This window comes from Phyllostomus hastatus, unplaced genomic scaffold (genome assembly GCF_019186645.2).
Source record: "Phyllostomus hastatus isolate PE091 unplaced genomic scaffold, TTU_PhHast_1.1 phas_contig_98, whole genome shotgun sequence".
Taxonomy (NCBI): Eukaryota; Metazoa; Chordata; class Mammalia; order Chiroptera; family Phyllostomidae; genus Phyllostomus; species Phyllostomus hastatus.
Genome location: NW_025333999.1, coordinates 6,156,089 through 6,183,383, shown reverse-complemented (window position 1 = coordinate 6,183,383; position 27,295 = coordinate 6,156,089). Strand labels below are relative to the sequence as shown.

The following is a 27,295-nucleotide window of genomic DNA, read 5'->3' as shown; positions in this document are numbered from 1 at the left end:
AGACAGAGGGGAAGGGAGGGAGAAAGAGAGGGAGAGAAATATCAATGTGTGATTGTCTCTCAAGTGTCCCGTACTGGGGACCTGGCCTGCAACCCAGGCATATACCCTAACTGGGAATCGAACTAGTAACCCTTTGCTTCACAGTCTGGTGCTCAATCCACTGAGCCAGTGTAGATTTTTATCCACATGCGTATGGGACCAGCCTGCTCCACGTCTGCACTCCTCCTACCACTCTGGATGGATGTGGTTTCTTTGATTCCATATTTGCCAGATGTCCATTCAATTCGATTTCTGATGGTTCTGAGTGATGTTTGTTCTATATTTTAGTTGTAATTTTGATGTGGTTGTGTGAAGAGGCGAGCCATGTCTGCCCACACCACCATCTCAATCAGAAAAACCCCCAACTCCATTTTAAAATGAGGTTTCCTGCCCTGGCTGGTGTGACTCAGTGAACTGAGCACCAGCCTGTGAACCAAAGGGTTGCTGGTTCGATTCCCAGTCAGAGCACATGCCTGGGTTGTGAGCCAGGTCCCCAGTAGGGGGTGCTTGAGAGGCAACCATACATTGATGTTTCTCCCCCTCTCTTCCTCCCTTCCCTTCTCTCTAAAAAGAAATAAATAAAATATTTTTAAATGAGGTTTCCCATTATTAATTTTCACATATTTTAGCCATGTTAATTGCACAGTTAAGCAGCATTAAGTACATTCACACTGTTGTGCAAACATCCCAGTCACCCATTCACAGAATATCATCTTCCAAACTGAAAATTTCTCCCCATTAAACACTGACTTCCCATCCTCCTCCCCCAGCACCTGGTGCCCATCATCCTACTTTCCACCTTGATGCATCTGACTCCCCTAGAAACCTCATATAAGTGGAATCATACAGTATTTGTTCTTTTGTGACCACTTATTATACTCAGCATAATGTCCTCAAGTGTCATTCATGCTGTAACAGGTGTCAGAATCTCCTTCCTTTTTAAGGCTGAACAATGTCCCACTGTGTGAATGAATACACACAGTTTGTTCCCATTCATCTGTCAGTGAACACTGGGTTGCTTCCACCTTTTGGCTATTTTGAGTAATGCCACTATGAAGATAGGTGTGCAAAAATCTTTTTGATATTTGGTTTAAATTCTTTTGGGCATCATCCCAGAAATGTATTGCTGGAGCATATGGTACTTCTGTGTTTAATTTTCTGAGGAACTCCCATACCATTTTCCATAATGGTTGGAAATCTTTTTTCATTAGTTAGTTAGTTAGTTAGTTTGTTTATTATTGTTTATTGAGGTGAAATTCACTTGACATTAAATTAACCAATTAAATGCACTATCCAGTCATTTAATATGTTCACTATGTTGTGCAGCCATCACACCTACCTAGTTCCAAAGCATTTCCACCACCTCAAAGGGAAGCCCCATCTCCATTAGCAGTCACTCCCCACCCCCCTCTCCCAACCCTTGGACACCACCAATCCACTTTCTGTCTCTGTGGGTTTCCTTGTTCTGGACATTTCATATAAATGGAATCGTACACTATGTCACCTTCCGTGTCTGGCTTCTTTCACTGAGGAGGATGTCTGCAGGGTCCATCCACGCTGCAGCCCCTGCCAGTGCTTCATTGCTTTCTGCGGTGAAGGCTGGAGGACCCGAGTCCATGGCCCACGCTCCAAGCAGTGCATGCTTTCCCACTGTAGGACTCTCAGCCCTGAATCTCAGGCTTGGAGAGAAGTCCTCAGGTCCAGCCGCGTGCCCCGTACGTGCACCCCTCCTCTGCCCCAGCCATGGGCTCTGACTCTGACTAAAGGGCATGGGGCCTCTGCATTGGTCTTGTCTTGAAACAAATGTTTGAGCAAGAACTGAATTCAGCAAACACCCCGCACCTTCGTGCAGATGTGACGGCGGCCAGGTGGGCTGGGGTGGGGACCCGATATTAATGTGTGATCAGGTCCCCTGGGGACACAAAGCCACTGTTTGCTTTCTGGGGTGGACACTTCTCCCCAGTAGATACAATTTGTGGGCTCCCTGCAGTCCTTGCACACCTCAAGTGTGTTTTCACTTTGCCCGTTAATGGCCAACCTGGGTGCCCCTTTCCCTACATTAAACATGGATCTCCACCAGCAACCCCGCCTGGCGGGGGACCCTCAGAGCCTGCAGTCGCCCTGGTAAGGCCTCCTGTCAAGGGCAGTGCTTTTACAGCACCCACAACCATCCACGTCCTCAAACACACACCCATTTTCACGGACAGGGAACTGAAACAAAAGTGACAGAGCTGCCCACGGTTAGCTGGTAAACAGCAAGGACAGAACTTGAACTCTGCTCCACCAGGCTTTAAGTCCTCGTCTCACTGGGTGTGGGGATGAGGAGGGGAGTGGAAGAAAGGAGCAGGGAACCAGAGCTGGCTTCATGTTACCAGATTGATTTTGTTCTGAAGGCAATAGGGAGCTATGGCGGGGGCGGGGGCTGGATGTTAGATCCCTTGGTAGTGGAGGGAGGGCAGGGTAGAGGCCAGAGCGCCGAAAGGGGAGACAGAAGGGCTGACCCAGTTCGAAGGAACAGCATCGAGGACCATGGGTGCTGAAAGTGGACGAGAGGGAGGCTTGTCCCGGTGTTTGCTTTCTTTCACACCTCCCCATGCCCTAACACGGTTGAGTCCACACACCCCCAATAATACGACACAAGCCCCCTTTTCAGATACTCTTTGCCAGAGCTAGCTGGACCCCATAAGGCATGACTGACCTGAATTGTTTTTTTTTAAGGTTTTATTAATTTTTAGAGAAAGGGAAAGGGAGGGAGAAAGAGAAGGAGAGACAGATCCAAGTGTGAGAGATACATCCATCAGTTACCTCTCACACACCCCCACCCCAGCTGGGGACCTGGCCCACAACCCATGTGCCCTGACTGGTAATCAAATCCTTGACCTTTCAGTTCACAGGCTGGCACTCAATCCACTGAGCGGCACCTGCCAGGGCCCTAATTGTTTTTATGAGCCTTTACCCTCAGGACTAGAAAATTACTGGAAGCGCCCTGAAGGCACAGAGGCTCTGGGACTTATGAAACAGGACAAACCAGACCCCAGTGACTGGACCCTGCACCCACAGATAACGCTGAAACAACATGGAGACAAGCTGAAGCCTGTGCAAGACCAGCCAAAATGTCCTGTTCTGCAGCCGCCCCATCACCCAGTGCGAGCCCAACACCCCGGCCCTCGGGGCTGGGCTGGTGCACATCTGTGTACCCAGCCCTTCCCCTCTCTTGGGAAAGGGAAATAAAAACTTTGCTCTCTGCATTTTCTTCTCTTTGTGAATTCTTTCACAGCCCAAGTTGCCAATGACCCTAACACCCAATACCGTTCATCTCTCCCCCATGATTGTGTTGATGTTTTTCTTGATTTCATAATACACGGGATCTGTGGGGGGCTGTAGATTTTCATAACAAGCCTTCTAGAACAATCTGACTGTTTTTTTAAAAGATTTTATTTATTTATTTTTAGAGAGGGAAGGGAGGAAGAGAGAGAGAGAGAAACATCAATGTGCGGTTGCTGGGGGTCATGGCCTGCAACCTAGGCATGTACCCTGACTGGGAATTGAACCTGCGACACTTTGGTTCGCAGCCCGCGCTCAATCCACTGAGCTATGTCAGCCAGGGCCAATCTGACTCTTTAAACTTAATACTGTGTGATAAAATGTAGCAAGAAAAGCCACATTTTAAAAAATCAAAAGATGAATATGATTTATGATTACTACCCAGGAAACATTTCTATGATTTACTCTTGATGAAACAAATGGAATTTCAGAGCAATGTGAATAACTTTTTTTTAAAGAAAAAGAAAATCTTTACCTCTCTAAATTTTTTTCCATGCTGTGGGGCCTCTGAGTTGCTGAGGCAACCACGGGTTTAACCCACTCTTTGCAGGGTCCACTCCCATCTCAGGATCTGGAGAGAATAATGTGGACGGTGCGGAGAGGGGCAGTGACTAGCTGGGGGTTGCATAACTTTTCGTCGGAATTCGATACTGGTGGATGGAATGGTGTTGGGTGAGCTGCCTCCTGGGGAGCTGCTGGTTCAGGGGAACCCCAGATCCCAGCCCCAGTCTGAGACCTGAGACCTGGCTGCAAGGAGGACAGGTGTGCCTGGAGCCAGCAGAGCCTGAAGCTGACACGAGTGGTGGAGGAGGACATTGGGGCCTACCAATGGAAACTTACCTGCTTCCTGCCAATTCTTGTGTTTTCCTCAGTCTGGCTCCTTGACAACTCTCCTGCAGTATCAGAAGGAGCAAGAATGTGTGACCTCTGACTTGGCTTCAGCTGCAGATTCCAAGATCAGCAGGGTAGACTGAACAAGTCCATGGTCCTGGGGGTGTGCATGAGGGGAGCTGTGTGGCTGGCCCCTCCCCCCAGGAGGAGCGTGAGTCAACAAGGCTGGGGGATGGTGTGTAGAGGATGAGTGGAATAAGAAGGTGAGCAGGCTGCCCAGCATGCAGGGTGGGCCTGCAAAGTCACTTGGAGGAGGAGGAGTTCTGAGAAGAAAGGGGGAGGGGAGCTGCTGAGTCGAAATCACCTGGCTGAGCTCCTACAGAGTTCTGAGCACTGTGCAGACCCTCCCCCATCCCCTGGGGAATCAGCTCAGCTATGCGGCAAGGACAGTCAAGGAAAGGGTCAGGAGCCTGGGCACATGCAAAAATACTAAATAAAATATCAACACAATGAGTTCAGCTGTGCTTTAAAGGACACTATACCAGGGGCATGCAGGATTTATTCCAAGGAGGCAGGGAAAGTTTAGCATCAGAAAGCCTCCTTTACTCAATAAGATAAAAGGAGAAACATACCAAATGATTATCTCATTGTGCTGGAAAATATTGAATTACGTTCAGCAACCACTCGAGAATTTTAAGTTCTTAGTAAATAGGGAATAAGAAGAAATTAGTCTCATCAAAGATTGTGATTAAAAATAAACTATCTGCATTGTGTGGGATAGTGAAACAAGAGATAAAATATTCCAAGATGAGGCCCACAATTATAACTAATATCCAATGCTTAATATTCAAGTGCTGGCCAATGCAATAAAATAAGAAAAATAATGGAGACCAGCCCTGACTGGTATGGCCCAGTGGGTTGGGCATCATTTCACAAACTGAAAGGTCACTGGTTTGATTCCCAGTCAGGGCACATGCCTGGGTTGCAGACCAGGTTTGTAGTTGGGAATGTGCAAGACACAACCGACCCGTGTTTCTCTTTCACATTGATGTTTCTCTCTCTCTTTCTCTTCCTCTCACTCTAAAATCAATAAACATATCCTCAGATAAGGATTTTTTAAAAAATGTCTGCTTTTCAAATTTCCATCAACATAGTATTGGAAGTTCCAGCCAAAGCAATTAGGCATGAAAAACAACTTAACGTTATCTGAATTTGATGGCCAGGGTTGGAACAAGCTGGACAACAGAGATTTTCATAATACTACTCAGACCTGTTTTCATTAAAAAACAAAACAAAACAAAAACTGTGTGTTGGAACTTACAAATTGTTTATTTCTGGAATTTTCCATGTAATGTTTTCAGACTTCTGTTGACTGAAACCTTGGAAAGTGAAACTGTGAATAAGGGGACAACTACTGTATTAGTTTCCTGTCACTGCTATAGCTTAAAACCAATAAAAATATACTCTCTCACCCGTTGGAAGTATGTGGGGGAGGGTTAAAAAATATATTCTCAGCTCTGGCTGGTGTAGCTCAGTGGATGGAGTGCAGGATGTGAACCAAAGCATCGCAGGTTTGATTCCCAGTCAGGGCACATTCCTGTGCCTGTGGCTGGAGGCCATGGCCCCCAGCAACCGCACATTGATGTTTCTCTCTCTCTCTCTATCTTTCTCCCTCCCCTCCCTCTCTAAAAATAAATAAATAAAATCTTTTAAAAAATTTATTCTCTCACAGTTCTGGAGGCCAGAGGTTCTAAATGAAGGGGTCGGCAGGGTCATGCTCCCTCTGAAGGCTCTAGGGGGATCCTTCCTTGCCTCTTTTAGTTTCTGGTGGCCACAGCGTTCTGGTGGCAGCATCACCCCAATCTTTGCCTCCATGTCCACATGGCTTTCTCCCTATGTGTCTATGTCTCTGTGTCTCTCCTCCTCTTCTTATAAGGATGCAGTCATCGTATTCAGGGACCATCCTAGTCTAGTATGACACCTTAATTTAACTAAGCACACCTGCCAAGAACTTATTTCTAAATAAATTCACATTCTGAGGTTCTAAGTGGACATAAATTCTGAGGGGACTCTATGGAACCCAGTACAGGGGCCCTGACTGCCGAGTGAACAGGGGCCCATGGGAGCCTGGCCGGTGTGTGGGCAGAGGCAAGTGCAGCCACCTTTCACGGTCACAGAGACTGCAGGGGCTGGTATGGGGACATCGTGGAGGCTGTCCAGGTACACAGGGCAGCAAGGAGACAGTGCGTGAGGAGAGAGGCAGGAGGGGAGAGAAGCTATGTGTCTGGGAGGGCAGTACAATGTGCCCTGGTGTGGGAGTGGTCACCTCATTACAATGATTTAAATACTCAGGTTTATTCACTCACAGGTTGGGGCAAGAGACACAGAGATACACACTCAGATCTGACTGAGAGATCTGAGGCCAGAAGAGTTTTTCAGAAAACACAGGACATCGAGCCTCAGAGTCCATTTATTTGATGTGTGTGGATGAAGTTTCCAGGCAAGGGTCAGGGATGTGCACTTGCCCCGCCTGTCGGACTGAGCCCACAAGTGATGTGTCTACAACCCAGAGCCAGTGTCGAGCAGCGCCCAGGCCTGTCACTGCTGGACAGGACTTGCTGGGTGACCTCAGGCAACCTCACTGAGCCTCAGGTTCTTCCTCTGCAGAGTGGGTTCACAGTCCTTAACAGATGAGATGGGGAAAGTGTCCAGGCACAGGGGGAAAGCTGAAACATTATTTCTCCTTCCTTCTCCTTTCCAGCTCCCAAGGTCAGAGGCCGTGCAACATTTACCCTTCAAAGGGGGAAAAACAGGAAGGGGGAGGAGGAAAAGCTGGTGTCCAACTCTCAATGCATCTCTGGCTTGATCTGTGGCCTTGGCCAAACTCCTGCCTCTCTCCAGTTCTCAGGTTCTCAGCTTGTGAAATGAGGTACAAGGGGCTGGGCTTGAGAACCTCCAAAATCCTTGCTAAGGCACCTCCCAGAAAGAGCCAGGGTCTTTCTCAGACCCTGATGTTAAAACTGGAGGTTTCCCATGTTGCCCAGAGGGGACTCCAATATCTTTTTTATTGTAGGTATGGAAAAAATCCAGCCTCATTTTTGGGGAACCAGCAGGGGTGCAGCATCTAAGACTAGTGGATGGCTGGAACAGGGGGCTGGATAAAGTGACCTCCCCAAGGTGGGGCTTTGCTTATCCCCACAGGGCGGAGACATGCAGCCCTGATGACTCCCTCCAGCCCACCAGAGCCCGAGGCCCTTGTCCCCTGGCCTGAGATTGGCATACCCTGAGGTTCCATTCCTGGCAGTCAGTCCCAAGCTGGCTCAGAGGTCCGTCTCCCGAAGGTCATGACCACCCTCATGTCCACTGCCAGGGGTCCTGAAGCCAGAACTGGTTCCATTCACCTCCTCCTGCCCCAGGAAGAACAGATGATCCTCATTGGTGGACAGGAAGTCAGGAGGTCTCTTGGTTCTGGGGCGGTCCTCAGCCCCCTGAGGGGAGAAAAGAAAAAAGACTTCTCAGAGACCTTATTGCTGTGTCAGCTCATCTCCCAGAAGAGGACCCCAAGGGCCTAGGAGGATGGCACCCTGGTAGGGTTGTACAATGACCTCTTATCTGGAGCATCAGCCAGTCTCTGCTGCTTCCAAAATCTCCATCCACTTCTCCTCCCCATGAATGTGTCACCTACAGTCTAGCCTCCCTTCTCTCTCTGACTCTCTGCCTGCTCTCTTTCAAGAAAATAAACACTTCCCCACTGCAGCTGGAGGGAGCTTTAAAACATTTCAGCCAAACCCGTTCCCTCCCCAGTACCCACCTTGTCAAGCCTGCTCCAGCTTCAGGGCCTTACACCTGCTGTGCCCTCCACAGAGACTGCCTTTCCTCCCTGGCTCCTCTTCTCACTCTGGGCTCTGTCAATGTCCCCTCTTGCAGGAGGCCACCCCATCCCAGTTTTATTGTCTTCCTAACACTCATCCCCTGCCAAGATCCTACTCATTATTCAGTTTAGCTTTTATCTGCTCCTGCTAGACAGTGGGCTTGGACCCCAGCCCAAAGCAGAGCTGGGTACACAGTAAGTGCTTAATAAATGAGGAAATGAACAAAGGAATCCAAACCAGGGGCAGGCCTGAACCAGACCCCTCAAGGACAGTGTCTCCCAAACTCAAGTCATTCACATAGCAACCACTAGGCTTTGAATGAAGTCAGTCTACCCCATCATGTTTCTTATGTAAGACTATCTCTGCATTGACTCACTTTAAAATTAAGGGACTTTATTTTCAGGAGAGACTTTATATCAATAGCCTAAAGGCAAACCAGTTTCACCTGCCACAGGTTAGAAGTCAGTGTAAAAACAGATACAATGAAAATGAAAATTATGAATTTCTGCTTAGTCTTTGTTACAGGGGATAACAGAAAGTGTTGAAGATACATCAGCTCCCAGCTGAGCCTTCCCCCTGCAGGTGACAAAAGGCTGAGAAAGGCAGTGACTCATCACGTCATTCCCTGGAGTTAGGCCACAGTCAGAGCACCCCAAGCTACTCTGCTGCCCTTCCCCCCACTCTGGGAGACCAGCCCTGAGACTGACCTTCACCAAGTTGTCATCCAGGGTGGCCACTTCCTCCTTGGGAGCTGCTGATGCTGTCTGCCATGTGAGGTCCCACCACAGCAGACCAGGACTCAGGGCACTGTGCTTGGTCGGGCCTGGCATCAGAGAGAATTGGGGTCATTTAGTGAGGGGTGGTGGGAACTGGGAAGGGAAGGGAGTGCTCTTATGAGTTCAATCCCAGATCTGAATGACCCACTGGGGGACCCTGGCAAGCCTCTGCCCCTCTCTGGGCTTCAGTTTTCTCATCTGTGCATCAGTGGATGGCGGGGAGGGTCCAGTGTGTGTGTCTGTTCCCGGCACAGAGACAGACTCAATAAAGGCTTGGGAAATGTAAAATGTAGACCCATAAAATGGAAACAGGTGCTGTTATTACTATTGACAGTAATAACAATTCTCCTTATCTCTTTCCACTTCTTGATGGGGTTCAGAATTCCCTGAGGGGTGTGCAGTGGCCAAGGCCCTGATGAGAAGATGTTTCAGCACCAGGGACAGCACCTCGCGGCCCCACCTCACATTCTCTAGGGAGGACATAGTCTTTGGGGGAAGGGGGAGAGGTTGTCTCAGTTTCTGTCTTTGCAAAATAGGACAAGCCCTGCAAGGTGCAGGGTTGTCCTGAAAGTGACACAGCGTAAAGGGTGCAGCTGTGTCCAGTACACAGTGACTGCTTAGCCACTGGGAGTATCCTTCCTCTTCGTCCTGCCCAGTGGGTACTGGAGGCAGAGGGAAGGACAGGGTGCTTCCCCTGAGGAGGCCATAAGCCCTGCTTACCTGTCAGGTAGCTCACGAGGGCTCCACACAGTACGGTGCTCAGTGTGCCCAGGGCACCATAATAAAGATAGGAAATAGCGTAGAAGCTGTCAGCCAAGGCGGGTCGACCAGGGTCCATTCTGGGGTCCATTTTGGGGGTGGGAGAAGGGAACATGAGGCTAAAAGCCACTCTCAACCCACTCTTTTCTTGTCATCTCTCCTGCCATGGCATAGCTGAGTCCTCCATTGTTGGCCACGCAGATGTGCGCAGTGGGCGATCCTCCCTCTGTCCCGACACCCTGCCCCCAACCCCAGGCACTCTCCACACACGACCAGAGGCAGTCTTCCTGACCTGCAACTCAGATCACCCCCTGCCTCTGCTCATCACCCTCCATGGCTCCCTGTTGTTCTCAGCAGAAAACCAAATTAAATTCTGAGAAGAAAACATAGGTGTGGCCCTGGCTGGAGTGGCTCAGTGGACTGAGCATGGGCTGCAAACCAAAGGGTTGCCAGTTCAATTCCCAGTCAGGGTACATGCCTGGGTTGTGGGCCAGGCCCCCAGTGGGGGCCAGGTGAGAGGCAACCACACAGTGATGTTTCTCTCTCTATCTCTTTCTCCCTCCCTTCCCCCCTCTCCAAAATAAATAAAATCTTAAAAAAAAATAGGTGTGAACCTTTATGACTTTGGATTTGGCAATCATTACTTAGATATAACACCAAAAGTGTAAGCAACCAAAGAAAACATAGAGAAATTGAACTTCAGCAAAATTAAAAATTCTTGTGCTTCAAAGGACACTATGAAGAGCATGAAAAGACAACACACAGAATGGGGACAGGAGGAGCCGTGACTTCGGGTGGGGAGAGGACGATGCAGCGTGCAGGCGACATGCTACTGAGCCATACACTTGAAACCTATATAGTTCATTAACCAATGCCTCCCAATAAATTCAGTTAGAAAACCTAACATTAACACACACACACACAAAGACAACCCACCGAATGGGAGAAAATATTTGCAAATCATACACTCCATAAAAGTCTAGTATCCAGAGTATTTTAAAGACACAAAGATATAAAGAACATGTAAATTACAACTCAACAATAAAAAGACCCAATTTTAAAATGGGTAAAGGATTTAAAATAAGTGTTTCTCCAAAGAAGTTGCACATGTGGACAAAAAGCACGTGAAAAGACATTCAAATCATTTGTCATCAGAGAAACGCAAATCAAAACCAAGCCACAATGAGGTACCATCTCACATCCACAGGATGTCTAGAATGATTTTTAAGGGAAAATGACAAGCGTTGGCGAGGATGTGGAGAAATTGAAACTCCCTCCACGGCTCCTGGGAATGTAAGACGGTGGGCAGCTGTGAGAAGCCATCTGGCGGTTCCTCAGAAAGTTAAACCTAGAATCGCCACACGACCCAGCAATTCCACTCCTAGATGTAGACCAAGAGAAATAAAAACATATGCCCACACCAAAACTTGTACGTAAATGTTTATAGCAGCACTACTCACAACCAGCAAAAACTAGAAACAACTGTCAGGGAAATCCATTCAGTTTCCCTAATGAATGGACAAACAAAATGTGGTCAATCTACACAAGGAAATATAACTGAGCCACAAAGAGGAATAAAAATCAGGCCAAATTCTTCTGGCTGGACCTTATCTCCTGTCCTTTCTGCCCCGGTGTAATCCACCCCAGTCTCACCACCATCAGGGCACTAACTTGAACCTGGCTGGGAACACCCTTCCCTCACCTATTCCCAGGCCCCTCCCCTCCTTCTCATTTGGGAGTCGGTTTAGGGGTCCCTTCCTGACTGCATTCTCCCACGCCAGGCTCACCTGGGGGCCCCACTGGAGGCACTGGCGGCGAGGAGCGGGCCCAGGAGGCCAGAGGCAGAGGCGTTGGCTGAGGGCCCCGCACAGCCGGCAGCTGAGGATGGCAGGACCCCCATGGACTTCGCTGTGGGTGGGTACAGAGTGGTGCCCACGGCCACCCACAGTGACAAGGTCAAGCCAGCCAACAGCCCTGAGAGGACGCCCTGAGGGTGGAGCCGGAATCAGCTGACCCAGGAGTCTGGCCAGCCCTTCCCCCAACCCCAGCCCTTCTGCCTCTGGCCCCCACTCACAGGTGTGTTGCAGGCCGGGAGGAACATGCCCAGAGTGAAGGCTCCGAGGAGGGGGCCGCTGAGGACGCCCATGACAGTGAAGGAGCCCTGGGGAGGGGGCGGTGGTGTGACTGAACTGAGGGCAGAGCCACCCCACTTCTCTGGTCCTCAGTTTACCCTCTGGGAAAGCAAGACCTGAGGAATCCCACTGCAGGCCTGTGTGCCTCACTTTCCCTGAAGGGACACCCAGTTTCTGTCTCTCTCCCTTGGTTGGAGGCAAAGGTGCCCATTCGCTCACCTAACTGATGTGACCCCACAGTCGGGACTCTCCTCCTGCCCCCAGGCTACCCCCTACCTCCCCTCCCCTCCACCAAGGCTGCTGCGGGAAGTATCCAGCCCCTGGTGAGACGGAACCCAGAGTGTATGACCCTCCCCAATCTCAGTGCAAGGCGGAAGATGCCCCACCTATGGGAGATGGAGCGCGGTTGGGGAGGGGGCTCACCTGGAGGACTCCATCCCCGACCAGTGAGGACAGAGCTGCAATGGCCAGACAGGCCGAGCCATATATGAGTGCTGTAGCAACGGGGATGGCACTGTCAGTGAGGAGGGGATTCCTTGGCCCCCCACCCGGATCCCCTCAACTCACAGAGCCCCTTGGAGATGACCATGAGTCTCCGGGGTGCCAGGCTGGGCAGCCTCGGTTTGATGATGTCCTCCACAGTGACCGCAGCCATGGCATTGATGCTGGTGGATGCCGTGCTGGGGGGGCACAAGGCAGGGGGTTTTGTGTGGACAGGCCACATCCAGAGACTGGCCACACCATCTGACCTGCCAGGACCCTGCCTAGCCCAAGGGCGGAGGTGTGGGTGATAAGACTCCCCAAAGAGTGGAGTTGTCCACCCCCACCCCCACTCCACAGACTTGAGACCCCCCTGAGAGTAGGGATACCCACAACCAGGGACATGAATGACACAAGTTCTTGTTATAGAGCAATAACAGGGTTCAGAGAACAGCCCCATGGGACACAGGTCACAGCAGGAGCAGGCCTGTGGCCAGAAGTCATGGCAGATTTGAAACCACCAGAATGTGGGGTTCCTGTGGGCAGGAGTGAGGGTCCACTTGGTCATGGCTAGGCCCCAGGAATTAGAACCTGTTTAAAACATAGCAGGTGCTCAGTAAACACTTGTTTGGGGAAGAAGGACTGAGAGAAGGAAGAAAAGGGGGGAGCTAGATGGGAGGCCAGGTGCTGGGAAGGGGAAGACCGCACAGCAGGGATCCTGTGCCCAGGATGCGCTCTGTGCCAGAGCCCACGAGAGCTGCCTGCTGGGGACCAAGCAGGAACTGAAAATGGTAGACATGTCCAGAGCATTCTATCCTGAAGTGGGGGGGTGGCTGATAGGGACAACAAGGCCCCGAGGGGCTGGGACGTGGCTAGATGAGCAAGCAGGGCCACTCACCTGAGGGTGCCACTGTAGGCACAGGCTAGAAAGAGCCCAGGGACTCCAGGCAGGTCCTCGAAGATGTCCAGCACAAGCAGGGGCATATACTGAGGGGGAGGAGGGTGGATGAGCCTCCAGCACAGGAGCACCCAGAGGCTGGGGCCTATGTTGCCCTCACCCTGCACGTCCCCATTGCCCAGCACAGACTGGGAGTACGGTGGGCAGTTAGTGTGTGCACCTGTGGTTGTCACTGAGCCCCACTATGCACAGAGCCCTGGGGTCCAGTAGGCAGGGTCCCGTGTCATCCCTACTCTACTGATGAGGACAGTGAGGCTGAGAGGTGCAGCCCTGCCTGAGGTTGCAGTCAGGCGGTCAGGACTCTGATCCAGGGGAGGGCAGCAGATGCAACAGCCTTGCAGCCTCTGCCTGCTCTGAGCCCCACGGCTAGAGCTCCAGCTGGGGTGTGACTGGGCATGAGTCCCGGCCCTGGCACTGCCCTTGACTTGCCTGCAGACCTTTGGCAGTTGCCTCCTACCCTTCCAGCCTCAGTTTGCTCATCTATAAAGTGGGCACCATGACAGCCTTAGCCTCATTACATGTTGAAGGATTTGGTGGGAAACTAACTGCTTGTGAAGGGAACAGCACGAGGCTTGGGACATGGGAGCTTGTCATTATTGTTAATATTAACACCATCACTTTGTGCCGGACCACGATCTCATCTCCTCCTTGATACTCATCAGGGAGTCTACAACTCTAGATCTGTATGTGCCCCTCTCCTGCTCACACCCACCATGGCTCCCCATTGCCTCCCAGTCTCATCTTCCCCACTCCTCCCAGGTCCTCCTCTGAACCAAGCTCTCTCCTGCCTCTGGACATTTTTGAGGGCTGCCCTCTCTGCTGGGAAAGCTTTTCTACCTTCATCTCTAGAGATTCATCTATACAGAGTTTCCAAGTAGGGATGGGGGCAGGAGTGGCCCAGGAGCCTGGACCAGACTCACCTGGTCTGGGGCAGAAATGCGCCCTGAGAGGAGGGGGTCGCAGTCCATATAGACCGCGAACATGACGATGCCACAGCCAGCGGCACTGAACACGATCAGGAACAGGCCCAGCTGGTTGATGAGTAGGGCCCTGTGGGGAGGGGTGGCCTCAGGCTGGGATGGGGGGCAGTACATCCTAGAGGTTCCCACTCTGCCCCCCCAAACACTCACAGTTTGGCCTGCTTCTCTGTGCGGCAGGCCACATAGCGCTGCACCTGTGCCTGGTTCACGCCGTACATTGAGAGCCACATCAGTGTGCCGCCCACCACAAGAGTCCAGAATGTGTACCGACTCCGTGGGTCTGGGTCAAAGCTGAATGACGGCAGGGCAAGCCAGTCATATGGGGATGCCACAATGACTTCACACTCCCAAGGGTCCCAAATGGCTGTTCCTCTTAAGGGCCTTAAGGGGACATTTGGGATGGGTTTTGAAGTGTGAGTAGGAGTTTGCCAGATTGAACATTCATTTATTTGTTTACTGAGTCATTTGTGATGTGTTTCAAAACCATTCTTTCTGGGCCCAGCTGGGACCTCAGAAAGCCTTCAGTTCCCAGTTTGGGCTGAGGGGTGGGATGGAGTAGGGCACGGGTGTGGGCCAGATAGAGGGATGGGGGATAGACAGAGAGGGGGAGCCAGGGTATATCTATGGGGAGTTTTGGGAGGGGATCAGGGAGGGCTTCTTGGAGTGGGAGGCATTGGCTGGCTCCTCCCAGGGCAGAGGGATGCCGGTTCCATCATCTTGCAGTATCCCCTCTACACTTTCACTCACTCCAGCACGTTGATCCGGGAGTGGTTCCGGGCCAGCTCCAGCACCTGCCTGGGCCCTCCTGCAAGCGCGGTCCCACGGGCCAGGACAGCCCAGAACCCAGCCAGCATTACCACCACCTGGAACACGTCAGTCCAGATCACAGCCTTCATGCCGCCCTGCAGGATGCGACAAACAGGAAGGGGGCGGGGTCAGACGGGGACCTGTCTGGGCCTGCAGGACAGGATGGAGTGGGGCAAAGAGGGGTGACATGGGAGACCTGGCTGGGGCCAGTCTGGCCTGGCCTCCAGCAATAGCTGGGATCAGTGCCCCTCTCTGCCTCAGTTTCCTTACCAGTAAAATGGAGTTAATAGCAGTACCCTCCTTATAGTGATGTTGGGAGAATTAAATTAGCGAATATAAGGAAATATTTGGAATGGACACATGCAAGTGTTCAGTGAGTGAGTGAGTGAGTGAGCGATGGCTGCTACTACTGCTATGGTTACTGCTACCATTGTTATTAGTTGTTGTTTTTACCCTTCCAGCCTTCATGGTTTCGCCTTCCCATGGCAGCACCTGGATTTTCTTTTGGAGAAGCCTCTTCTCCCCTCGCAGGCTGTTGGGCGAGGCCAACTCCACTCCCAGATCCAGGAACAGCCAGTTAGAATATCCCAGCCTCCCCCCCCCCACTTCTCATCCCACACACCAGACAGGAGCCAGCTGAACAGAGCCCTCCTGCACATTAGTGAGTCCACCGTGAAACAGGAACTCACTTTCTGCCCAAAGGGGTGTGCACATGGAGTTGATGGAACCCCTAGAGATGGGAGAGGTACCCAGAGAATACTGTTGTTGCCCCTGGATCCAGCCAGGCCTGAAGCTACATTATCCCTGGACTCTAACCAATAAGCCTTTCAAATACTCTTTCATTATAAAAATGAGGAAATAGGACCAGCTAGGACTGGGCTTTCTGGGGAGGAAGGAAAGGTAGGGTGTGGACAGCCAAGGGTCTCCCCAACCCAGCAGGCATGGAGCCCCCATGTGGGGTGGCGGGATGGGGGGCAGCTCACCACAGTGGTGTAGAAGGTGCAGATGGCTCCAGTGGACAGGAGCGATGCCCAGATGTCCAGCCCAGTCACTGTGCAAGGAGATTCCCCACATTAGCCACCGAGTGGGTGCAAACTTAGCCTCATGTCTCAGGCTCTCCTCTCTCCAGGAGTCTTCCCTCCCAAGTGTCTCCTGGGACAGGCCCTGCTCTCTCCTCTGGTGCAGCCTGTAAGCCTTTGCCCCCTCCCAGACACCCTCTGCTGGTCTCCCAGAGTCAAACCTTGGTTCAGGATGAGTGCAGGGGCATAGATCACGATGCCAGTGTATAGCACCTGCAGGTGGGAAGGAGAGGTAGGGTAGTGGTGCTGCTGACCAGGTGAGGAGGTAATCCGGGGATGGGGGAAAGAGGGTGTTAGCCTAGGAGAGCAGGTGGGTTAGCAAGGCCATGCAGGTGGGGGCAGGACCCACAGGGCTGGGGTACTGAGGGGTGGGGAGGGTTGTGGGCTGGGCAGATGAAGGCAGGATCCTGAGGGAGTGGGCAGGGCCCAGGCCACTCACTGTGGCCACCAGGTACTGCAGGGCCCCAAAGAACCGCACAGCTCGGCTGAAGCGCAGCTCCAGGTACTGCAAGGAGGAGCCAAAACTCATGGTCACCTGGACAGATCCTGCCCAGTGGCTTGAGGCCTCTGAGTTCCTTCACCCTCCCCCTTGGCTTCTGCTGTCCCTCCAGAGGCCATCTTTGTTTTCTTGCACTCTTGTGTGTGGGAGCCTCTAACTGCACACACTCTGACCTGTCTGCACACACATGCGCACACACACCACCCCCATGCCTGTGCGCAGGGCCTGTGCCCAAGAAGACTGAGCCGTCAACTGTGTACACGGTCCCCTCGTACTCGTGTCTGATCTGTTGGTAATCAACTGCTCGTAGTTGGGATTTTAATCACTTTATCTGCACACTGAAGGAAGGTCCTGTAATTAGCAGGGTTGGACATTTGGGAACGGTAGCAGAGGCCTGCCCCTTGCGGAAGACAGGAGAAGGAGGGGAAGTGGAGACTGGAATCTCAAGCCCGCAGCCCCCGGGGCAGGTGTGTGCCTGTCCACTCCTGAGTGCAGACTTGGCCCCTCCCCCTGAGGGCTTTCACAAGAAGAGAACCAGGATACCTGCTCCTCTTCCTCCTTCCTGACCCTCGGCCCACGGCCTGGGACTTTTTCCCAGAACCCTGCTCACCTATATGCCTTGGGGGGAGGGGCACAAGAGTACCAAGGGGCCTGTGTCCTACACAGCAGTTCAAAGCCCCGCCACCACGTCCCTGCAGCCCTGCGTTCCTAGCCAGGCAAGTCCGGCTTCCTGCCTCTGTCTGGTACCTGGTAGGTGCTGGTGAGGTCCAGGCGGTAGAAGACTGGCAGGTAGAAGGCGGCGGTCAGTAGGGAGTTGAGCAACTGGCCCATGCACATCCAGAGGAACTTGAGGCCGTAGCGGTAGGCCTCAGCGGGTACCCCCAGCACCTGTATGGCCGACATGAAGCTGGCAGCCAGCGAGAGGCCAACGGGCAGGGCGGCCAGGCGCCGACCCCCTGTGAAAAAGTCTTCAGCGCTGCGCTGCCGGCTCCGCACCACTCCCACCCACAGCCCGATGCCCGTGGACACGAGGAGCATGAGCGCGAAGACCCCATAGTCCCAGGCTCCAAACGTGGCCCGCGCCCCAGACCCGACGGCGGCCATGAGGTCCGGGTGCCAGAGCCTAGAGGGACCCTCCCACGCCGCGAGCCCGGGCCCGGGAGGGTGGCGGCCTCGGAGGCAAGGACTTTGCGAAGGTGGCGGGATGCTCAGCCTCCGCAGCGAGGCGCACGCCTGTTCCCTTCTGTTCCCGGCGGCCCTCGCTGCGGCTGTCTGCCCGCGTCTCTCCTCTCGGTCTATGAAATTGTCTCCACTGTCTGTCTGTCTGTCTGTCCGCGTCTGCCTCGCTTCCCGCTCCGTCCAGCTGCCCCGAGAAGCTGTGCGTCCAACCCAGGCTCTGTCCTTCTCCCTGAGAGCTGTGCTCAGAGCCGCTCAGCGCAGCTCAGCACCAACAGTGGGAGGTCTCGATGCAGCTGTGAGGGGCGACCCACGGTGGTGGTGGTAGTGGCAACGGCGGGCGGGCGGGCGGGCGGGCGGCGAATTTATCGGTCTCACACCGGGATCAGCAAAACTCCGCCCCCAAACCTGCCCGCACCCTTTCATTCCTGGACAGCGCCCAGCCTTTGAGCAGCTAGCTGCTGGGGGTGGAGACCTAAGGCTCCCAGTGGCGCTCTTCCCTGCCTACGGGATGTTCAAGTCTCCCGTTGACTGATAGGGAAACGGGCTCAGAAGCCGCATGTCACTCACCCCAGGCCACACAGCTGGGAGCAGTGGCTTCAGCATTTAACCCCACTGTGCTGTAGAACCTTTAAGCTATGGGAAGCTTACTCTCCCACAGGACTGGGTTCACTTTCTCGGCTGCGGGGCCCTCTAAGGAAAACTCTCCCCACTTGAGCCCCTTCTCCAACTGACCCCTCTTTCTCTAGAGCCTAGCGGGAGCGTATCACCAAACTCTACCTTCCAGCTAAGCCAATTGGAAGACATCGGGGTTCAAGTCCTAAGCGTGTATGCACTGGAGGAAGTCCGCTTCTTTCCGGGCCTCAGTTTCCCTATCTGTCAGTAGGGATAAAAGAGCCCCTGCCTCGGAGGAATAAATTGAACTCGCATAACAGAAACCTGGCACAGACTAAGCACTTTTCATTCGTCTCTTCATTTATTCCTTGGTTCCTTACAGAGCATCTGCCCTGAGCCCGGCATACTGAACAACAAAGGTCATGGGAGGGTTTCTCAGTGGCCATGAACTCAAATAAATGAGCACCTGACACGTGCCTATTACACAAATGAGGAGGCTGAGAAACCGGGAGGGGAAGTCCCTTCCTTGTCTGGGGTCGTGCCATCAAGGAACACAGACACCGTCATCTTGGGGTCCTTTGCTGAGGGACCTGGAGGGACTTTGGCCTCTGGAGGCTCTAACCTCTGGTTCGAGTTCTGGTTCGCGCTCAGGAAACTGGATGCCCTTCTCCTTAAGCGGCGGGATCTAAGAATCAGCAGATGGAATGCTGAGGTGCAGCCATCTCCCCATCCTCTGTCTCCCCCTGGCGGCCGCCTCTTGCCTACAGAAGCTGCCCCAGCTGAGTCCAGTGTCACCAAGGCCCCACCCCACCACCACACACCCCACCCTCCACAGGTGTCCTCCTGGACTCTCTTCTCTCTATATATGTGATGTGCAGGGCAGGCCTGCCCCTTCCTAGAGCTGGGACACTGTGACTGTCACATGGGCATTTGCTGCCAGCTGGCTTGCACCCTCTGCTCACAGTTTTTCTTTCATTTCCATTATTTTTCCAGCCCCAGTCCAAGACATCCTCCTGGGAAACCTGGGAGCCCTAGTCAGGTAGCTCAGTTGGTTAGAGCCAGGCTTCTGGGTTCAATCCCCAGTCAGGGCATGTACAGGAAGCAATCAGTGAATGCATAGATGGGTGGAACAAATTGATGTTTCTCTCTCTCTCTCTCTCTCTCATCTTAATAAAAATGAAACTGAATGAGGGATTAAAGTTAAGCAACAAAAAATAAAAGCTGCTCGGAAAGGGGAAATCTGGGCATAGATTCTTTCCTTTATGCATAGCCCCGAAAGCAAATGAAAACATATGCAAATCAATGCCAGGTCACACACACTGACAAGGGCTGAGGCCTGTGCACTGAGCACTGAGCACCTACTGTGAGTAGGGCCCTGCCCCAGGCACTGGGGACCCAAGTAGACCCATTTGGCACACAGGGTCAGGTCACTGACCCAGCCAGCAGATGAATACCCTTCTCAGAAGCTGATGGATGACAGCGCTGGTCTGGGGGCAACCCTATGTGGAGCCTCGGGGTGGGGAATTCTGGAGTGGTGAGTGGAGACTTACAAAAGAGAGTGAGCCAGACTGGGGAAGGTCCCTGAGGTGAGAAGGAGCTGGACAGGAAGGGCCACCGGGAACCTTGAGCCTTGGTGAGGTGTATGAGCTTGGGGAAACACTGAAGAGTTTGCAGCACAGGAGGGATCAAATGAGTGGGTCCTAGTGGGGTGGGCCTGACTCAGGAGCCAAGTGGAGAGTGGGCCAAGGAGGAAAGGCTATCTCTCCCCGAGGGCTCCCAGCCTTCATCCATGTGTGACACCTGGCACCTGGACATACCCAGGAATGGGCCCTGGGACGCCTCAGCACCCGTGGCAGTAGAAAGGTCCAGAGTTCCTGTTCTGTAATCTCTGTGCAGACCAGAGTGGTGTCAGCATTCCAAGTGCTACCCCGCTTCATGAGCCCCCACATGGAAGGCCCATCTCCTCCTAATTCCAGCCTTTTCTCTCTGGGTGGTCCTGGCACAATGCCCTCTGAAGACTGAGGACTCGGTCCAGTGGCCCTCACCTCCAGCCAGCGTCCCAACAGCCGCTCTGCGCAGAGCTTTGTGGGGAACTGCAGGTGGGCGGTCATGTGGTAGAGGAGCCTGTGGGCAAACTAGTACGAGGATGAGCAGATGGGAAGAGTGGATGAAGTTGGGGAGCTGGGCTTAGTATTCTCAGCTCAAGGCCCTCAATAATGGGTTCGACCCCAGCCCTTGGCTGGTCCGGGGAGAGCCCTCCCAACTGATTCCCAGGCTGTAATGTGGATGAGACCTCAATGGAGCCCCAAGGTGGGGATGGGGTGCCCCTTGGGCCTTTGTGGGGACCTGGACTTCACATTCCTGGTGGTACATCCTGGACTCTCAACCTCCGGCTTATCTCAAGCCTCCCAAGAACTAAGGGATCACTGTTCACACTTTACATAGAAACTAGGACTTAGAGTAGGCAGTGACACCCACCCCCATCCCCAGCCACCAGGGCCCACCTGAGGAGTGATGTAGCAGCTAGTTAGGAACCCAAGCTCTTTTTCCACCTGTTGCTCGTGTGTGGCCCTTCAGGGCCAAGGATGATCTCTACACATGGGTCATTGTGGCTATATTCCAACTGGATGGATACTTCCTGGAAATGACACACGTCCCAACTATTACATGGCCACCCCTAACTACAAGGCACGCTGGAGAACTTCTGGGTGGCATCCTATGGAGATCCTATTAGTCAAGGAGAGGAATATTTGGGGAAACTAGGGCTTTCCACCAGAAACATGATTAATGAAATCCACAAGGCAAATATTTGCAACATATATGGGGAAATTTCTCCCTACAGGATTTATAAAACCCTACACGATTTACAAACCAATAACCAGCAGCCCAGCAATGAGCGAAGGTCATACAAATTGTTTTAATGGGGGGAGGGGGAGAATATCTACTTCACAAAAACAAAAGTGAATCCTAATGTGATTTTTTTCCCCCAGCCATCAAGTTAGCTAAGCCCAAGGCTGGAGAAAACCAGGACCCCTTCTTACTGCTGTTGGGAACAGTGCCCTGGACATAGATCCATCTATGGAGGGTAGTTCGGCAGCACCAAAACCAAACACCTGGCCCAGCTATTTCGCATTCCAACCCTGTATTGTGCAGACACAGGTGGAAGGATATTGACTGGCCACCACTGCCCTTTTCTGGGTCCCACAGGCTTGCAGAAACTGCTGGGGACAGTGACAGAGGTGGTTTCTGCCCTTAGTCTGGCAGGGAACAGAAAACCAAGTGCCATGACTAGACGTGTGGTTCAGAAAGGTTACTAAGGCCAACCCAGGGATGACCTGCGGAGAGCAGACCTGGCAGAGGGCACAAGTGCAAAGGCCCAGAGGTGAGGAATCAACTGTGTTGAACAGCAGGCAAAGCAGGGGTGAGGGCCCCACTGAGGCCGCTTTCCTGTGAGAAGGGTTGGCTGTGCGCAAGCTAAGCCCTGAGTATTTGGCCCCTCTAAGCACAGGTGGGTTTATGTTACTTTATTTTCTGGAAACCACCAGGGCAATCATGCACATTATCTTACTCCCTGCAGGGCAGTAGTTGTGTCCCTACCTAGAACCCAGGCCTGGTTGCCTTCTCCTGCCCTTCTGTGCTTGGGCTCCCGCCCAGCCTGTGCCTAGTGCTTGCACTCCAAGCATGGATGACTGAGTATATTGATAGGTGGCCTGGACACCAATGCTCCAAGGGTCCAAAGTGACACACCTCAGCCTCCTGGTTGAGGGTTCAGACAGGGTGGCATTAGCTTCATGCCTGGAACTTCTCACATCTTGAGTGGTATCCTGGAAACAGATGCCCTTAAACACCCCGGGCAGGATGAGGACAGGTTCGCTCAAGGGACCCCCAAGATGAGAAGTAGAACTCAGCACAGCAGGCTTGTGTCCTCCTTGGCCACCACCTCGTGTCTCCTCTGAGGACCTCGGAACCAAGAACGAGGTTCTAGGCCAGAAGAGGGCCCACCCCAATTTTGACTCCCCCAGGGTCTAGCTGCCACATCTTACCACCAGAATGATGGGGAAAAGTGGAGACCCATGTTTAATAAGGCAGGTGGGACAGATTTGAGGTCCAAACCTGTGGCCTATGATGTATCTCAAAGCTCAAGAAGGGCTCGATAAGGCTGAAAACTCTTCCCTCTTGCACTGGGACTCCACCCATGACAGCTTCTCACCAAAGCCCCAGGAAACTGAGTGGGCAGAACAGAGAGCTTGGGGGTGAGACCCTCACCATTTCTGGGACGCTCCTTCAGATTTCACTGTGTGAGCCCTACTTGAGGAAGACCCCTCCCAGAGCAGAGAACTCAGTTTAGCTGCGCCCTGTTGAGTTCTTCAGGGTGTGCAAAAAAAACAAGTCAGTCTGAGCACCCCGGTTTTCCCGAGGAGTTTATTTGGGTAGACCAAGGGACAAGGAGGCCCTGCATCTAAAAGAAGGTATTGGGCCTCTTGGTGGTGAAGCGTGGCTTGTGCTGGCGACGAAGGACCCGGTGGGGCAGCGGGAACTTGATCTTGGAGTCCTATGACAAAGAGAGGCAGGTGAGGGAGGGGTAGAAGCCTCTTAACCTTATCCTTCCAAAGGTCTGCTGAGGTGTGGACAACCCCCACCAGGCTCCTGCGTCAAACCCAAAGCTGGGGGGAACCCACGTCAGCCCAGCACGGGCCCCAGTGCACTCACATGGAACTGCTTGACTGCCGGCCGGCGGCACTTGCTGGCTGCGATCTCCTCCACCTTCATGATCTGGATCGAGTGGGCACGGGCACGATGCCGGGCCCCCATGTCTCGGTCTGCAGGGAGCAGACAGAGTGAACATGTAGTAGGGTCTCTGGGTGTTTCCCCAAACTCCCATCAGGTGCCTGTCTGGGGGCCTCATCTGGCCACCAAGAGTGTAGAACCTCCCAATTCACTTTGAGGGGCACAGCCACAGCCCCCAAAGGCGACAAGATCCGCTTGCTGTCAGCACCTCTGTTTAAACTGCTGCTACGACAAACGGCAGTTCTTGGGTTTAGGTGCTTGGGCTGTGGCCCTGGCACATGGCCCATGCTGGGAGTGCCTTGGGCCACTACATGTCTCAACACAGGACAGGGGCTGGATCCAGGTATGGGTGGGAATATCAGAGGTTGACCCCCAAAGGTTCACTTGCTGCCAGGTCCCAGAAAAAGATGTACCTGGGACATCCTCCCCATTCCTGCCCCCTAATCAAACACCTCCCCTGCACCTAACATCACCACCCCTGGGGCAGCCTCCAAACACTCCCAAAAACTTCTTTAATTTGTCCCACCTCAGTCTGAGGAAGTATCAGACTGAGGTGCAGATGTCTGTCAGTGTTGACTCTAAAAAAGAGAGGATCCACCCTGGCTGGTGGTTCAGTGGACTAAGTGCCAGCCTGTGAACCAAAGGGTCGCTGGTTTGATTTCCAGTCAGGGCACATGCCTGGGTTGTGGGCCATGTTTGAGGCAACCACACACTGATGTTTCTCTCCCTTCCCTCAATATAAATTAAAAAGAAAAAAGAAACCTTAAAAAACAAATAAACAAAAGGACCCAGTTGTGGGTCACAGTAACTTACAGCACTGGGTGACAGCGCCTGCGGTGGTCAGGTCCCGGTACTCCCGGTACATGTTGTGGGTCCCACTGCGGGAGTCGTAGCGCAGCCAGATACCAAAGTTCTTCACCCGAAGTGGGGATTTTTCGAATACCTGCCAAGGAAAGGACTGGCTGAGGGCAGAGCAGTAAGCAGGTCATCACCTGGCCCCTACCCTCACTGAGCCAACCCTTGCTGCTCCAAGGACAGCCCCTGAACCTCCAGACATCTAAGAGAAGCCTGCCGCCCGGAGATTTCCGCAGCATGAGACAGGGAAAGCAGTCCAGGTTACTTCCCCTGTGGGGACCAGCACAGGTCCTGACTCCTCCCAAACACAATGCTTCAGGGACCAGTTGGCTGAAAACCAGCTGCCACCCAGCGCAGCCTTACAGTGTAGAGTCCAGCACCCATTGTGGCAATGTGCCCAGGTGATAGCACCTCTCCCCCCTTCAACCGAGGCCAAGGGAAGGTGATAGCCTTAGCCAAGGTGTCCCAGCACACCCACTATGCCACCCCCAGGGTCGTGGGCTTTTTCTCATTAAGATCCCTGAGACACACCCATCCCCTCCCACCTAGGACCCTGAACAGGACTAGGGTTCTGAAGGGTAGTAACTCTGTGGGGCCAAGGCTGCCCCATGGAAGGTGTGAACCCACTCCAGACCTCACCCTGTCTTGGACACCCCATACCTGCCCACAGTAGACGATTTCCCCTGAAGATTTCTTCATCTTCTTCAGCTGAGACACAAAGTACCAGAAGCGGGACTTGGCAACAACATGATTAGGTGCAAAGATGCGCATGCGGTAGAGGGGTGGTGTGTGGCACTTGGGGGTGGGCAGGCAGCGCCCCACCACCTTGTACTCTCGCAGCTGAAAACAGAATCAGGGGTGAGGTGGGATGGGCACCCAGGCAATGCAGAGAAGTCTCACTCTCTTTCCCAAGCTTGGGGATGACCACCAGGGGACACAGGAGGAAAGAGTCCCATCCCCCAGCTTCCAGGTAGACTGTGGGTCATGCCACACTCCAACCTTCCCCATAAAAGTAAATGCTGCATGCCCTTTGCCCTGGCTTTGAAAAGCTGAGCAGGACTATCAACCTTACTGTCCCACCCTTTCTCATTACATTTGTGGGAAAAGTGGAGACCTAGACCTGTAGTCTCAGGCTCAGAACAGCTAGGCAACCTCCTTCCTCCACAGCATATCTGCAGGTCACAACATCTTGCCAAAGTTCTCTTTCACTGTGAGGCTGAGACAGTGAACAGCCTGGGATCTCACAGACCACTCTCCAAGCAGTACCTGAACTAGAATGCAGTTCCCTCTCTAGCCCTGGGCTCCCTGCACCGCTGCCACGGAACTTAGAGCTGCCCAAGTTTTCCCAGATGCCCAAGCAGATTTGGACTCCCAAACTTCCCTGTTTACACGGATGCGATGCCTACCAAATGCAAGCCCTGGGATACAGCACAAGACCCACCTACCCAAACGCCTGGCCATCAGTTTACTAAGGCCAATAGCAAACCACCCCAAGTACCACAAACTCGGCTCTTAATCCAACCTATTAGCTTCGCGGGTCACCCGCTCTGAAAGGGACTGACACGGACCCTTTCCCAGCGTAGATACTGAGTTTGGAGGCCTGTACATGATGCCTCCCGCCACGTTTTTCTGCAGGTCCTATTTTCCACTTCTGCATCATAAACCCTTCTGATTTTGCCCGACACTTGCCACAGTGGTAAAGCTCGCACGCTAATCGTCAATTCGAGTTTGTAAACAATTGCTACCTCTCACAGTCATACAAGGAAAAATGGGAACACTACTGCGTCCACCCACGTTCAATGTGCAATTCAGATTCGGAAGCTCGAGGAGCTCCGGTAACGGGAGCCTCCATACCGTGCAACGTGTCCCTTCCCCTGAAAAGGGTACCTGGCCTCCCTTACTCCGTGATTCCCAAGCCAAGCCGGATAAAGAACCGACATCCCCACGCGGGACCCAGAGTGGCCGCCATGTTGGCTGCACCTACGGGAGCTCGCACGAGGCCGCGCGAGGCCCAGCCGGGTGCACTCTCAACACAGCCTGTAACTGCCCTTGGGGCCCCCTATTCGGTCCTCGACAGGTTCCACAACTCCCTCCCCTGCTACGGAGACTTTACCGTGCCCGAGGCCTTCATAACGCCGTCTCCGTGTGCGCCACCACCCACAAAAGGAAGTTCCCTCCCTCGCGCAGCCGCTCACGAGGACTTCGTTTCCGGAAGTCCCGCCCTCTAGTAGCCGCGCATCCATTGGCTCTTCGCCTTGCGCTCAATTAGATCTGTTTCTTCGTTGGTTCCTGATACACCAACCTCTTTACAGTTCCCCCTCCCTTTGCAGCTAGACTACCATCCCCAGAGGTAACGCGGCTAGTTCTTCCTGTTGCGGTTCAGACGTACGGGAGCGTCGGCGTGCGCGGCGAGCGCGTAGTGGTAATAAGCGCAGGGAGAGGACTCTGTTGCCGTTTGGAGCGTTTCTCTTCGAAGAGAAGCTTCTGTGTAAATAGAACAGATCTCGGTGGACGCGGTGTTTATTATACGATTGCAGCATTTTTCTGGGAGATGTGTTACGTAGGTCTCGAGCCACGGACCTGAGCGTTTTCATTTTAAAAGTGGAAGTAATACTATTCCTCCAAGAAATGTGACAGTAATTACATGCGATAACCCACGTAAAAGCCAAGCACAGAGCAATTAACAAGAGCTAACACTAATTAAGCGCTGGAATGCTAGTTGTAATCATTACTATGGGGATCTGGTTTGTGTTTCTTTTAATAAATGGAAGTTTGTACCTTTTAAAAAAATACCTTATTTTTAGAGAGAGGGAAAGGGAGGAAGAAGGAGAAGGAGAGAAACACTAATGTGGGGTTGCCTCTCGCACATTTCCAACTCGACCTTGCCGGCAACCCCGACACGTACCCTGGCTGTGAATCGAACGGACAACCCCTTGGTTCACAGGCTGGCTCTCAGTCCACTGAACCACACCAGCCAAGGCTTGTTTGTGTTTCCTAGTAGCAGAGATTCAAACCCCATCTGCTTGCCTTCAGTACAGCTCCTGGGGCATCATGGGGGTAGAGATGGGGTGGGGGCACTAGAACTGATCTAGGTGCAGATCCCACCTTTGAGGGACTCTGGCAAAAAGAGGCTGTCCTGGAGGGGAGACTCATGATGGAAAAGGAAAGAACTGCAAAGAGCTCACGACTTCAGGCTGAGAAGAGGATAAATTGGAAGGTTGATTTTAGGGAGGGGAGGAGGTTTTTGGAGGAGCTTACTACTGAGCCCAGTTAGTCTTTCTTTTTAAAAAAATTAATTAATAGCTTCATTGACATACAGTTCACA

The 27,295-nt window shown here is 52.8% G+C and overlaps 2 protein-coding genes and 1 non-coding gene across 3 annotated transcripts; all 3 read right to left on the bottom strand.

The window, feature by feature from the left end:
• Positions 1 to 6,849: 6,849 nt before the first annotated feature.
• Positions 6,850 to 17,640, bottom strand: SLC5A5 (solute carrier family 5 member 5). Its single transcript, XM_045853367.1, has 16 exons — positions 17,284 to 17,640; positions 16,477 to 16,542; positions 16,199 to 16,250; positions 15,942 to 16,009; positions 14,899 to 15,053; positions 14,302 to 14,442; positions 14,092 to 14,221; positions 13,112 to 13,200; positions 12,301 to 12,413; positions 12,157 to 12,227; positions 11,676 to 11,762; positions 11,389 to 11,588; positions 9,563 to 9,681; positions 8,774 to 8,889; positions 7,477 to 7,682; positions 6,850 to 6,987 (listed from the first exon to the last, which is right to left on the bottom strand). Exons 1-15 carry the CDS (start codon positions 17,638 to 17,640, stop codon positions 7,515 to 7,517), a joined length of 1,932 nt encoding a protein of 643 aa, XP_045709323.1. The 3' UTR covers positions 6,850 to 6,987; positions 7,477 to 7,514.
• Positions 17,641 to 22,721: 5,081 nt separating this feature from the next.
• RPL18A (ribosomal protein L18a) lies at positions 22,722 to 26,171 on the bottom strand. Its single transcript, XM_045853189.1, has 5 exons — positions 26,084 to 26,171; positions 24,631 to 24,810; positions 23,929 to 24,058; positions 23,038 to 23,147; positions 22,722 to 22,879 (listed from the first exon to the last, which is right to left on the bottom strand). Exons 1-5 carry the CDS (start codon positions 26,099 to 26,101, stop codon positions 22,787 to 22,789), a joined length of 531 nt encoding a protein of 176 aa, XP_045709145.1. The 5' UTR covers positions 26,102 to 26,171; the 3' UTR covers positions 22,722 to 22,786.
• On the bottom strand, positions 23,245 to 23,376 carry LOC123828639. The gene has a single exon (XR_006787485.1). It is a non-coding gene; the product is annotated as a small nucleolar RNA SNORA68 (small nucleolar RNA).
• Positions 26,172 to 27,295: the final 1,124 nt, after the last annotated feature.

Excerpts from the sequence above, each read along its gene's own strand:
- SLC5A5 (XM_045853367.1), bottom strand. The coding sequence starts at position 17,640 with ATGGCCGCCGTCGGGTCTGGGGCGCGGGCCACGTTTGGAGCCTGGGAC. Across the intron at positions 12,414-13,111 it reads GCCTACAGTGGCACCCTCAG|CACGGCATCCACCAGCATCA; the intron begins GTGAGTGGCCCT and ends GTGCCCCCCCAG. Across the intron at positions 11,589-11,675 it reads TCCCGGCCTGCAACACACCT|GGCGTCCTCTCAGGGCTGTT; the intron begins GTGAGTGGGGGC and ends CTCCACCCTCAG.
- RPL18A (XM_045853189.1), bottom strand. Across the intron at positions 24,059-24,630 it reads AAATCGTCTACTGTGGGCAG|GTATTCGAAAAATCCCCACT; the intron begins GTATGGGGTGTC and ends TTTCCTTGGCAG. Across the intron at positions 23,148-23,928 it reads AGGCGCTGTCACCCAGTGCT|ACCGAGACATGGGGGCCCGG; the intron begins GTAAGTTACTGT and ends TGCTCCCTGCAG.